This window comes from Myotis daubentonii, chromosome 8 (assembly GCF_963259705.1).
Source record: "Myotis daubentonii chromosome 8, mMyoDau2.1, whole genome shotgun sequence".
Taxonomy (NCBI): Eukaryota; Metazoa; Chordata; class Mammalia; order Chiroptera; family Vespertilionidae; genus Myotis; species Myotis daubentonii.
In genome coordinates this window covers 42888916-42903265 of record NC_081847.1, presented here as the reverse complement: position 1 = coordinate 42903265, position 14350 = coordinate 42888916, and the positions used below count along the sequence as shown (strand labels likewise).

Here is a 14350-nt window from a genome sequence, read left to right as displayed (position 1 = left end):
CAAATATAATCAAATATTATAAATCGTACTGTAGTAAGTATAATTAAAATTATACTTCTGAAGTTAAAGGGAAGGGCTTGAACATTTTTCTAACTAGGATCTAGGTTTTATTAAATAGGATAACCATAACAACTGCATAGACTTCTCCAAATTTTTCAACTAGATCCTAAATTATTCTATTTCCCATAAAATCATTTCTATCTTTTTACATATTACATAAGAAATTACCGTTCAGGTGATTTGATATGTAATACCAGCCAATCTTCACTTACCATTTCTGTTAAAAAGAAAATTCAGGTGGAAGATCCAGGCGGATCAAAGTGCAGTTAAAAAAGAAGTTTATATTCTTAGTACACACAGAAAAATAACAAACAAGTCACTTGCACTGAAGTAACTTTGATAACTTACAAAGGACTGAAATAGCATTTTTGGAAGACATGTTACTCACAGGTTTCTTTAATTTCTTCCTAAAGTAGTCATATTTCTGCTTAAATTCTCTGGAGTAAGGAACCGCCTAGAAGATAAATTTATAAATGTAAATGAGGGGAAATAACACTTGCAACTTTATGTAAACTGAGCCAACATTCAGAGAACTTCATTAATCATACACCTTAAAATTCTCATTCTCCATATTATCATTGAAATTAATATGTCTATGTACATAGCACATGGGAAAGTTCTAGAAATGATTAAGGCAAATCAGCATTGAGTAGGGCGGCTTTCACCCCTGAAAACAACTATGTTGATATTCAATAAGTCATTTAGGGATACGCTACATAAAATACACTTTCCAATGTGACTTCTGTCTGGATATGAGTCAGGTGTAATCTTTATTTTTCTCCTGTCATTGAGATGAGTTGGCTATGACATTTTAACATACAACCCCAATGACCAATGACTAATCCTGCTTTTAAAAATCTTTGGGAGGAAATATAATGAGCAGAAAAGCAACTACTCTGGCATTCTGATCAAGGACTGTAAGACCAGGTAGAGAGCACTCAGGAAAAGTCTCCCATTTGGGGGTCAGAAGGTTTGCCTCTTACTATCTAGTAAGTAGTCTTGGGTGAGGGTTTCTTTACATCTTAATGCCTTATCTGTGAAGCAGAGTTATGGTATCACAGGAGTGGGCTCAGTAACAGCTATCATTACTCAAAAATTCTGGAATCTCTTTAGGCAAATAACATTTTAATATAGTCATTTAAATATTCTCTATTTGCTATGTTATAAAGTAGCTTATAATAGCCAGAGTCCTGACTTCAGGCTATTGAAAAGGCTTACTTTTTTTTTTTTTTTTTTTAATGAAGCAGAGAGGACTGGCTTTTGCATATACATGGACATAACTATGGCAGCCTCAAACTCAGAATGACTCATTGCTTTTTTGGCAAATAGTGTGCATTCGGGCAAGAATATTTCTGTGGATATAATTTGGGGCTAAGTTAATAAAATATACTGATCCCTAGAAAAGTGTCTCCAGACTCTAAGTCTTCTACCTTCACCTTCTTATTCTTGTCCAGAAAGAGAAATGAAAAACATAAGCCTCCCTCCTTTCTACTGTTTTTAAGACGATCACACAAATAACTCAGCCAAAACAAAAACATATAACCAGTCATAGCAAACACTGATCATGCCAGTGTTTTGCTTTGTAATTCAAGAGCAACAGACATCATATTGATATATCTTAAGACAATTTATATTACGAATGGTTTTAGTTTTCAACCCACTCTTTATTTGCTTTTCCACTGAACACTGGATTTGACCACATATCATATTTATTCTGGACAGTGTTTAGTCTGATGAAATCGTGTGTGAATTTTTATTCTAAGAAAGGTAGAAACTTTGTCACTATCTGGACAACTAACTACTAGTATAAGAAAAAGGAGACAATATTGTGAAATAAGCCAATAAAGACATTATGATGTTGTTTGCTCTACCAATACTATATCGCATAACAAAAGCTTTTCTACCCAGTTTATTTATTCATTCTTTGGTGGTTCATTTGCTAATTCATTCAACAGGTATTTCTTGAGTACTTAGTCTGTGCCAGGCATTTTAGGTATTAGAAATAATGGTACATCAACCAAAGAATTCTTGCCCTATTCTCTCCTGGAGATTACAAGCAATTGGGAGCAATAGGTAATAAGAAATAAGTGAATAAGTAGTGATAAACACTATAAGAAAAAAATGATAGAGTTCCCGGGAGGCTATTTTATATGAGGTGGTTAGGAAAGGCAGTTCTGAGAAAGGGATACCTGAGCAGAAACAAGTGACCAGAGGGAACAAATTTTGACAGGGACAGTGGGTGCAAAGCCTTGAGAAGGCAAAGTGTTTGGTTGATGTTCTATGATTAACTGTAATAGAGGGGAAATAACCTAAAAATGGATTTCCTGTCATTATCCCTTGCCAGCTTTAGACAACCTGACTTCTAGGACAGACTCCTGTCACCTAGCTCCATGACAACCTCTCCTTGATGGCACTACTTCCCAGTTACGCAGAAGGATTTGAAGAGATGAACTTCAAGGTCCTTCCATTTCTATAAATCTACGATTCCCAGCAATTATTCTTTGTTTTTGTTCCCCCCTTGAAAATGTTAAAAAAAAAAAAGGCTTAAACATTAATCCTTGTAAAGTTCAATAGTCTTAAAGGACAAATTTCCCATGAAATTTACTGCAAATTGCCCCCAGCCCGTGATACCTGAATTATCATTCCCTTGTCTGACTTATAACGTGGTAGGTGCTGACTAGATGTGGGTGGAAGTGAGATACTGGGATATTTCTGGCCCTTCTTCTTAAGTGGAATGATGTGTGAAGGTTGAAAAATCATTATCCTCCTCCATCTAGAGGTAGTTCTGATAATGGAATAAGGAGAGGAGGTTTTTAACTCCTCTTCCTGAAAAGATCCAAATAATGTCACAGGACAAAGATGTCCCTATGTGCAGCCTCTGAACACAATTATGTGTGTCATGTATTTCTTGTTTTGGCCAAATTATTTATTCTCTTTTGAAAATATGACACATTTTCTTACATATACAGTGGGGCCTTGACTTATGACTGTCCCGACTAACGAGTTTTTTGAGATACCAGCTGTCCCTCGGCGGATTTTTTGCATTGAGTTGATAGAGTAATTTGAGTTAACGAGCTCCTTAACGAGCTCGGTCTCGGAAAGAATTAAACTCGTAAGTCAAGGCCCCACTGTAATTTAATTTGTAAGATAAGCCTATTTAAAAGTAATCACAGGCCCTTTTGCTCAGCATCACATATTCTTTCTCTCTTGAGCAAAATGAGAACCTGACTTAGTGTGTAAGATGGTTCTACATGTTTTCATGTCATTACTGTCCAGTTGGTTCTGGAGTCTTCTGTAGAGAAAGGCTCATGTCTGGCCTGGGGACAATGGTGAGGTTAGCACAACTGGGGCTCTAGTCCCAAGTCTGACATTTGCTGTAAGTTTTGGCAACACAATTCGCTTTCTGATCTTTTGACAAACTGGGAATAACAACATCTTCCCTATTATTCCGAGAGGATGGTTGAGAGTGTCAAAGCAGCTGATTATAAAGTTCTCAGAAAAGTACAAAGTGTCACACAAGCACAAGATAGTACTCATAAGAGCAGCAAGCATGGGGAGCACTTTACAAATGCTTTCAATGGTGATGTTTGCTATACAGACAGCATATTGACGTACAATGTGTGCTGGGTGGACACAGAAAGGGTCCCCTCCCCCATAATATATATTTTTAAAATTTGGGAAAAAGAGAAATTCTAGGTACCAGATAAACAGAAAGACTCAAAATAGAGAACTAAGTGGGCACTGGACCTAGACACAGGTGCTGGGGCTTGGGTTTTAACCCTCATGGGGGCACAGAACTTGGCCAACAGTATGCATGGCTAGGCAGTCAGAACAGAGTTCCCTGCTAAAAACTTACACCTGAAAAGGGGACAAGAAAACTCTACCCACTGGCCCAGGAAAGTTGCAAGGAAGCTTACCTTCTGTCCAGGACCATAAATGGAAGAAAAAGAAAAAGAAACAGACCTGTAATAAATTCATACTCCAAGGCTACACCAAAGTGGGTATGAAATCCATAGTTATGGTAATTGGGGGTGAATGAACCCAAGGTAAGTAGTTAACAGAAAATACAGGTCAGAACTTATAAAAGCCCCATGTGGAAAAAAAAATGAAGATGAGCATACACACAAATTCTAAATGGAACTAGGTAATAAACTACCATTGAGGAGAGTCTACAGATATAACATCTGGGCATAGTTTATATTCCTGGGACCAGAGTTAATAGGATAATCTGAAAAAGGCTAGAAAGAGGCTATTTTAAGAATGATTAAAGAGTTGAAAGTATCAATAAAAATAAAATAAAGAACAGGACAGAAAAATAGCTAAAAAGACTAAGCAAATTTAAAAAGAGCAAATAGAACTTTGAGCAATTAAACAGTCACTGAAATAATAGAGAAAATGAACTTATAAAGAGATTATATAAAGAGCTTAAGAAAGACTTAACTGGAAGAGCTTGAGCCCATTATATACAGCAATAAAGAGAAGCAGACATGTGAAAGCTATGAGATAAGATAGTTGTGAAAGTGAATCAATTACCCAAAGTTACTAATACAGATATTTTGAAAGAATGTGAAAGATGCAACAAGTAAAGACATAACCACTGAGAATTTTCCAGAATGAAGAAAAGACATGGTCCCCATACTGAAGAATCACAATGAGTTCAAGGCAGAATAAATTTTTAAAAACCCACGCTTACAATACAGTAAACTTGCAGAACATCAAAGACACAGATAAAAATTCAAAATCATCAAAGAGAGTTACCTATAAAAAAGATGATTGAAAACTTCTCATAATTAGTTAAGAAGATCAGAAGATATGAAAAAATATCTCCAAAGATCTGAAGAAAAATAACTGTTAACCAAGAATTTTATAATGAATGAGCTAAACTATCATTTCACAGAGAGGTCAAGTAAGTCTTCTCAGAATAAGCAAGTTGACCACTCAGGCTCCCACTGAATTTGCTGTTAGAGCAGAGGTTCTCAAACTTGGGTGAACATCAAAATCCCTGGGAGGGTTTGTTAAAAGACAGATTGCTGGACCTACTCCCAAAGTTGCTAGTTTTCAGTAGGTCTGGGATGGGGCCCCAAATCTGCATCTCTAACAAGTTTCTGGATGATAGTGATCTGTAGACCACACTTAAAGAATTATGAGCTAGAGGTTATATGTCATTAAGAACAAAACTTAACCTAGAAAAAAGGGGATGTAAAGCTCAGTGGTGGGCAAAGAAATCTGTTTACATCTAAGTAAAATTAAGTAAGTACTGACTGCTAAAAAATAAAATAAAATATAAAATACTAATGAGAATTTGGAAAGTTTAAAGACAAGGTAGTTGTTTTTTAAATCCTGGATTTTTAGAGGGAGTAAGGGAAGGAGGCAGGGGGAGAGGGAGAGAGGAGCCAGGAAGAGGGAGAGGAGAGGGGCAGAGGCAGAGGGAGAGGGAGAGAAACATCGATTGGTTGCCTACCGTAGGCGCCCTGACGAGATTGAACTGGCAATCTTTTGGTGTACAGGATGACATTCCAACCAACTGAGCCATCCAGCCAGGGCTAAACACAAGGTAGTTTTAAAACTCCACTGAACAATGAGAAATAGGAGTGGGAAGAATGGCACTAACATTCCCTCAAGTCCTATATTATCCAGGAGGAGAGTAGAGAGTGATTAATTTCGACACGAAGTCAATTATGTCAGTTAAAAATTTTAATGTGAGCACTAAGAGCACTGGAATAGAAAATACAACTTTCGAGCAAGTATTAAAAAATGAAAGAAAATAAAGTGTACTCTATCAATCTAATAGAAGGTAAGAAAAGAAAAAACACAGCAAGAGACAGAAAATATGTCCTAGACAAATACTAATGGAGAGAAAATGAATGTAATGATTGATGAAGCCAGTCACCGTGGGAGTTTGACACAGCTATCTTGGTTAGATAAAACAGCCAGGAAAACAGTAGAAATCGAAATGGATAATTTGAACACCACAGGCTTGATCTAATGGTATACATACAAAGAACTGTTCTATACCCAAGAAAGACAGAACACACATTCTTTTCAAACTCAAAAGAACATTTACAAAAACTGGCCAAGCCTCCAAAGACGTTTTGCATATCTGATAATCAATATTCCATATTCAATATTCTCTGACCATATGCAATACAATTAGAAATCAGTAAGAAACAGGCAAAAATTCTCCCATAGTCTAAAAACTAAAAAGCACATTCTAAATAACTTAAAAGCCAAGGAGAAAAATCATATGGAAATGACCAAATATTTAGAATTAAATGATGACGAAAGCCAAATGTCTACACTAAGTTGATAATTACCTAAATAAACATACTCTTCTTATTGAAAGAAATGACACTAATAATGATAAGAGTAAACCAATCTCTTTAAGTCGAGATCACTTTTGGGGCCAAATCTATCTGGATTTATGCTAGATAATTTTCAACAGTAACAAGACTATGTGCTTGACTGAATATAGATGATCAATAAACCATAAAAAAGATTTGAAAAAGACTAAGAAATATCATGTCAAAAGTCCTCTGCTAATTGAAAACAGCTCTGTTTACTGAATTTACCTGTTGCTCATGATGGAGAAGAGAAAATGCTATTCTAGCAACTTATTGTGATTACGAATAAATAAAAATGAAAGCCATGGTAGAATGGCAGGCATTTATTAAGCTCCATGGAAAAAAAGTAATTGACTGTTTTAACCCAGGCATTACAAGGCATGTTGTAAAATGCAGAAAGCAGCAGAGTAAACAAAATGAACAGATCCAACAGGTAATTAAAAGATGACAGGGATCAAGTGCACTTGCATTCTAATATCATTTAAATTTTCAAATGGACTTACCTTTATAATCAAAACATAATTTGAACTGAATCAGATCAAAGCCATGACATTAGTATTTTAAAAATACCCATTGGCCGCTTAGCTCAGTGCTCAAAATATAATAAATGTAATTTCCTCCAGTTTTTAAAAGAACCCCACATTTGCCATCTTCTGTGATTCCAGTATCTTTCCTGAAATTCCAAATCATCTCCTTGCGCTCTTGTAACCACCGACACGAGGTGCTAGTACATTCCCCGCCGATGAGGTGAGCGTGGCCCCCACTCTACAAACTCCACCCAGGAGCTGGATACCAAGTGTCCATTACTGCCGAGTGACCAGGGGTTCTCACTCTTCCTTACGAACAGTGTGTGGCAGCATTTCAAGGGGGCAGCACCATACCTAAGGCAGAACTCGTTCTTTTCCCACCTGGTACACACGAAGGGGCTATGAGAAAGTTAGTGGGTCAGCGGAGATAAAGATTCTTATCTTATCTGCCAGCTCCAGAGGTTAGCGACAACCTCCCCCAAACCTTTACAGAGTTTCAGCGCTGGAAGAGATTCAGAATACAGCTTAGATTTGGTTAGCATGCATGAACTGCCCTTGGCCTAGAGAAATGACAAAACTCTGCAAACACAGGGCTGGCTTTGCCTCATAGAGAAAGGAAGAGAGGACAATTTGATTGTTTCACTTATATTTTATTATTTTTAAAATACTTATTATTTATTTATCTGTAATCCTCACCTGAGGATATGTTTTACTGATTTTTAGAGAGAGGGGGAGGGAGAGAGAGAGAAATAGAAACAGAGAGACAGACAGAAAGAGACATGGATGAGAGAAACAGCAAGTAGGTGTCTTTCCGTACACGCCCCACTGGGGATCGAACCCACAACCTTTCAGTGTACAGGATGATGCTCCAACCAACTGAGCCACACCGGCCAGGGTTGATTGTTACACTTATAATCCATCCTTTTATAATGGAGAAAAGAAAATGTTTAGTTTAGCTACCACGATCACATCATTTTCTTTTCTTTTATAATGAAAGCCACATGAAAAGGCAAATGTAGTTGTACCTCACCAGGAAATTCCCATCAGGAGGAGATGGGAGTAATGTTACATTACTCAATTACACCAAGGTGAGCAGTAATATACAAGAAATGTGTGTTTTGATACAACCAAAATATTACACTGAAGATTCAGAACTTGAGAATACTGACCGGGCCAGTAATAGCTGGATTCTGCAGTCTTGGGTCTTCCCACTGAGTTATTTTGCTATCTGAAAATTAATATTAAAAAAATCAGCATATTAGTTGAAATCTATTCTATGTAAAAAATGTTTTAGAAATAATTATTCCTGGTTTTTCAAAAGCTGTCTAGTCCCCCAACCTGGCCCCCGAAGATAATATCTTAGTATTTCAGGGTTAGAAGAGAACGATACTCTGTATGGCAGACCTCCTATGTAATGTTTAGTTAAAAACAATCAAAAACGCACAGCTAAAGTAAAACCATCTATTTACACTGTTTTTGGCAAGCAATCTGCTGAAAGTTCAATTATAAACCCCTGTTCTTTCAAGGATTTATAACTTGATCTTGATATTCATTTAATTGAAAAAAGGCACAAAAAGTCTTAGTCCGCCAAAAGTTAACACACACACACATTACTTTTTCTCATTTCAAATACTTTTGCTTATGCTTATGGTCTTGAAAAACTGCTTTCAATTAAGAGTCCTATACTGAACAAATGAATAATCCATTGCATGTGTCACTCATATGCACACAACAATGGAAGCAGCCAATAAGTAAGGCAGTCCAAAAAAGGAGAATTACATACTGCAGAGGAAGATTCTAGAGAAAGGCTTCCCTTTTGGCCATGTTGGCGAGAAGCGGTTTTCTTTCTTCCAAAAGAGTCAATGTTAACAAAATTGTTCAAAGCCACCTACACCACTGCTTCAGTGGTGCAGGTGATAATGAACAAGAGCTGCCCTGCATCTCTTGGGATTTGTGACTCTGCATAATCAAAAAGACTTTATGGATAAGTGTGTGTGTGTGTGGGGGGGGGGGGGGCGGGCAGAGATGAACGCACATGAAAGATAATGTGGAGGATAGACTGGGGAAGAATGAGTTCTTTCTGGAGTTTTAGGAAATCTAAGTTGATTTAAAAAAATGGGAAATTATTTGAGAAAAATACTGATTCTAATTATTTCCTGTAAACTCAAGAATAACTAATACATTTGGTTTTAATGACCATACCAGGGATTTTTCAGAGTCTGGTATTACAATTATTTTAATAGAAGCAGAGTAAAGTCTTAAAATAAAGTTACCAAAGCACATGATGATTCTAGATTTGTGTATGCTGGAAGACAATTTACATTAAATGCTTCAACTGTTCTAGAGAACCTTGATGGGTCCCTTACCTTGAAAATGGAAGATTTGGAAAGTAAAAGTTGCTACTGTGATGGAGAACAATAGAAAAGAAAACCAAATCATGGAAACATAAAGAGCTGAGCAATAACTGCCTTGGACTATCACTGTAAGGACTGGGTATTGTCATCAAAGCAGAAAATAAATTAATAACTACCTGTACACAACTCCCAAATCTTCAGTCCAAACCTCAATTTCAAGCGCCACCCTTGACATCTGCATCTAGATTTCCCATAGGTACATTCAACCCAACTCTTTAAAAATTGAACCCATAATCTTCCAACACCAAAACCGTTATGGAATCCTGTATTCTCGATTAACAATATCACAATCCATTCACTGTTCAAATGTGGAATCTTGACACATCCCTTTTCTTCCCTCGCCATTTACCTCTGATGGTGACCAAACTGTCCCTACTTCTTTCTGGGTGCTCATCTTTTCCCTGGACCATTCTCTAGGTTTCCCTGGTCTCAGTCTTATCCCTGTTCGAAACTCTCTATATAGCTCTGCCAAAAGGATCTTTCTAAAGAACAAATCTGAACACTGCCACCTCCTCTGGAAAACCCCTCAGGAGCTCCCTCTTGCCTGTAGAAGGGACCGAGTTCCCACACCTGGCAGACCGCCTTTAACTTGATGGGTGTGCCACCCCTGCTTTCTCTGCACACTGGCCACGGGCAACCTTGCCGCACTTCTCCACACAGCCTCATACACCTGCGCACCTTCTCCCTGCGGGAACCACTTTTCACTGCGTGTGCGTGACTAGTCTTATTCATCATTTGGAATATGTCTGAAGAGTGATCCATTCCATAAGGCCTTCCTGCAGTCTCCCCCATCCCTGGTGCCCTGTGCCACTTGGCAAGCAGGTACACTCTTTGCTTTCACATTAACAAGGGGTTCTTTCCTCTCATACAGCATTAATACTCCCTGGTACTCCCTGCTAGAATCTAAGTCCCTCGATGATGGGGTGTATGTTATTCCCCTCTGCAGCTTCCTCTCCACCACTTAACCCATTTCCTAGCCTCATATGTAACAGGAGTCCAATATGTTATTATTTTTAATGACCAAATGGAGCTGATGGTGACAACAAAGTTCCTTTACGGTTGGCTAAGCTCTCAGTAATATACAAGTTTCTGCGTGGTTACCATAAAGATCAATTTTGCAAGTATTGTCAATTTTTGAATATATGGTGGCCAGTTATCCATTTTTTCCTCTGGAATTTTAAAAATCTAAACTTGCTTTGTCTTCAAGACATTTTTTCAAATAAAGGGACAAGAATGAAGTAGAAGAATGAGAAACTCAGTCAATTTAGCTACTGTTTACTGGTTTGGTAAAGGCTATGGGCAGAATAGACTCAAATAGGATTTTACAGCATCACTAGAATTTAATTTTCTCTTCTAGTTTAGTATATAAGATATCTGTGGTCAATTCCTCAGCTGCTGGGCATGTCTGGTCTTTAAGAAGAAACACAATTCCTAAGAGAGGCAGAGATTCAGTTCAAGATCTTCCCTTAACCTTTTGCACCAGGCTTGAGACATAGGAGCCATTTGATAAATGTCAACCAAATAAATCAAGGCGTCTAAAGAGAAGATTAGTACTGAGCATTATCTCTTCTGAGATTAAATCTTTAAGGTTGTTGAAATAATAAATCTTAAAAATGTCTAATGTCTTAAGAATTTATGAAGCAGAAAATAAATAGCAAAATAATTTAAAGAGAAGGGCATTGCTGTCCCTGTCATTCAGAGTGCAGCCACCTGTCCCAGTGATGCTGGCAGACGGGGTGGCTGAGTAACTCGCAGGGTGATCACTTTCACAGTAAATGGCACATATAAGGATGACCTGGTTTCTATCCCAAGACAGCAAAATGAGATGCTGAATTTTGGCAGAAATCAGATGTGGGAAAACTATTTAGAAAAAGAGGTTCATTTGGAAGGTAAGGAAATTCCTCAGTGTCACCACCAGGTAACTAGACCAATTTTGGAGTGTACCTATTAGGCTGATAAAGCCTCTTAAAAAGATAAGGATTCTGCATTTTTTATAAACTGGATTTTGGGGAAAAGGCAGGTGAATTGAACTCTGTTTCACAAAAGCCTAAAAGATGGTGATAAGCCCCGCCCTCATGGCCAGATTCCCCAGCAATTGGCTTATCTAATCAGTGTGATGAGTTAAGACAATGTGAGGCTGGGGAAACCTGGCTCAGACTTACTGTTTATGAATCAAATTACAACAAGGAGCAAAATACTACCACACTGCATGTGTGATTTGAACTTTAAATCTATTTAAAGACTTCTTTTTTCTATACATTTTCAGACGTTGTAAGGGATGTGCAAATATGGAGAACGTGTTACTTCAAGAGAGAAAAAAACTGGCTAAAAGCAAACCTTTATTAGTTTTAGTTGAAATGAGAAATCACACAGTTTTCATAGGTGCTGGAGCAAATGTCTACAGCAAATATATCACAATTTCAAGAAAAGAACTGCATATATATTAGTGTGTTGGGTGCAAGGAAACATGCTATGAATAGAAAATAAGTCAGAATGGGCAGCTGCCCCTGAGACCGTGAAGGTGGTGTTTAAAACACACGTGTGCTGCATCAAGCACCGCACACACCCAGATTTTGGACTCAATCATCACTTCTAATCTTATTTTCTATTACCAGAGTGTATTTATTAAAAGCGCAAAAGTCAAGGGGTCATCAACCAAAAAATAGTTCTTAAATAAAAAAAAGTTAATAGGTCACAAGATCAAATTGGGTGAAAGCTTGCTGGGCTACTTTACAGCAAACGTGGGGGGAATGCACAGTACCGTACGAGGGCACTGATTCTCTGGTACCATTCTCTCCACATAACACCTGGCTGCCTAGACAAAGAGTAAAATGACAAAGCTTTCACTCTAATATTTGAAATACCCTTCCCCTCCCTTTACCTGCAATCCCTGTGTCCATAACAGTGCCTACTTACTATGATCGATATAAAATGTTCGGCCATCCAAGTGGATTCTTTCTTCCCACCCGGGCTAGTATCATGAGAGAGAGAGAGAGAGAGAGAGAGAGGGAGGGAGGGAGGGAGGGAGGGAGGGAGGGAGGGAGAGAGAGAGAGAGAGAGAGGGAGGGAGAGAGAGAATATGCAAAAATTAGCTAGCTGTTCCAAAATCAAAGGCAAAATTATGACACCTTACTCTTTCCTCCTAGGGTACAGTTTTACATTAAGAATAAACCACAAACATTTCAAGTTAACCCTCAACAACATCTAGGAACACACTTGAAGCACACGTCCACAGTCTTGGATGCGTTCACCACTTGAGCAGGAAACAGGGATCGCTATTTCAAAAGCGTCAAATGGGAACTTTGGCATCCCATGGAACAGTTGAGTTTGGGGATGAACAGCTCATTTAATTAAACAAATATGTACTAAGTACTAAAAGGAGGAGGAGGAGGGATAATACAAAAATGTTGGAGACAGATGCTTTACTCATGTCATCACTGGTTGAAGAATCGAATACTTGCACTTCACTGTTGTGAACTCTCACTGTTCAAACTCGGGAACCAAAAAGACTGGGATAATCTTTTCAAGGGAGGGCTGGTATGCTCTCATTGTCTGAACTGCACCTACTTGCTACTTGAAACTCAGGAACCTAACAGGTCAAGACCACAGGCAATGATTTCCTTTTGAAACTCACTCTCTAGACACAGTTTGGGCTCTCTCATCTAAACCCAGAACCAGTCAGATTTGCAGAGGGATATTTGTATAACCTAATGAATAAAGATGGAATCACAACCTCCCTAGCTTCAAATTTTGCCATAATATACCACACACCAGGCAACAGAAAAGGTTATTATGTTTGGAAAAAAGCAATAAAAAAATTCCCAGTGCTCGTCATTTAAAAATAGTATTAGAATCTTTCCTCCCCTTCCTGCCCCTGTAAGGTTATTTATTTTTAATTGGGGGTGGGTCGAGGAGGATGCATGGCGAAATTTCCATTCAAAATCTAGGTTTGTAGTAAATTGCTCAATCCCATTCAGGCTCCCAAAAAGAACTGATAAAAAATTAGCTTTATAAACAGCCATCAACCAGGGAGGAAAGCTTAAAATATCTGCAGACTAAATGACTTACAAAACTTTCTGTGATTACCTATGTCTTTCTCTCCCACCATTTTTAATATTTTTGTTCCTATTCATTAAATCAGATTATGGGTTGAACTTACGGTTGCTATGTTACAAAATAAATGTGTGCTGTTTAAATTGCCATCAATAAAGAATGCCTCCTACATCCTAGTTACAAGGTCTACCTTCCACTGGCAGTTAGCAATTCAGAAACCTCTTTCATATGTACTAGCTGGTTGTATGTACGATTAGAATTCAGCCATACACCTGATTCTATTAAGAAATTGTAGACCAATGGGCCAAAAGTCTGGAGAAAGAGGTCACAGGGCCTCTCCATCAACACTGGGCAGATAAATGAATAAACATATTCAGACTTGTCCATGTGTCTCCAGTACGTATACTCACAGGCAGAGGGCCAAGGTCATTGGGGTTTAAAGGTGCCTTCGATCGCAAATGTACTGGAAATTTCAGGCGTGGATCTTCCTGCAAGAAAAATGTAAAAGGCAGAACGTGTTAAGAGTGACGTCTGTGTGCTGTTACTGGCTCCTCCCCTTCTGGAGCTGTATGTTCCAAGGCAACCAGGAGGCATGTGCATGAGCCACACTCCTGCTTGCACGGCGGAGGGAGGGTCCCATCTTTGAACAGGAAGCCTGGCTGACCATCTCTCAGAAGAGACTCCATTCTTCCTCCTTGTCCTTGGTGAAAGAAGGAGAGTAAGGACATTTAAATAAAAGGTTAACATTTTCCCAAGATCTTGAGCAGGTGAAGAGAAGAAGGACCCAGTAGTGATGTTACTATGGAAACCAGAATAAAGGGTGCCAGCGAAGAGGAGCTCTCCTCCACAGAAGAGGGAGCGAAAGCCTGGTCTGTAAATCTCCCTACGGATCCAGGGCTGCGGGTGAGGGTGGCGAGCCTCACACACTGGAACAGCCTCTCCATGAGCACTGAGT

General features: G+C 38.4%; 1 protein-coding gene across 10 annotated transcripts in view; it reads right to left on the bottom strand.

The window, feature by feature from the left end:
• NEDD4L (NEDD4 like E3 ubiquitin protein ligase) overlaps positions 1-14350 on the bottom strand; it is a 303889-nt gene that overhangs the window by 25504 nt on the left and 264035 nt on the right. For all 10 annotated transcript variants that reach the window (XR_009454097.1, XM_059706201.1, XM_059706202.1 and 7 more), the window contains 4 exons: positions 13806-13883; positions 12259-12313; positions 8098-8156; positions 449-514 (listed from right to left, as the gene is read on the bottom strand). Coding sequence is in view for 9 of the 10 variants with exons in the window: in XM_059706201.1 (XP_059562184.1) it covers positions 449-514; positions 8098-8156; positions 12259-12313; positions 13806-13883 (258 nt within the window). In the remaining variant the exon portion in view is untranslated. The remainder of the gene's footprint in view (positions 1-448; positions 515-8097; positions 8157-12258; positions 12314-13805; positions 13884-14350) is intronic.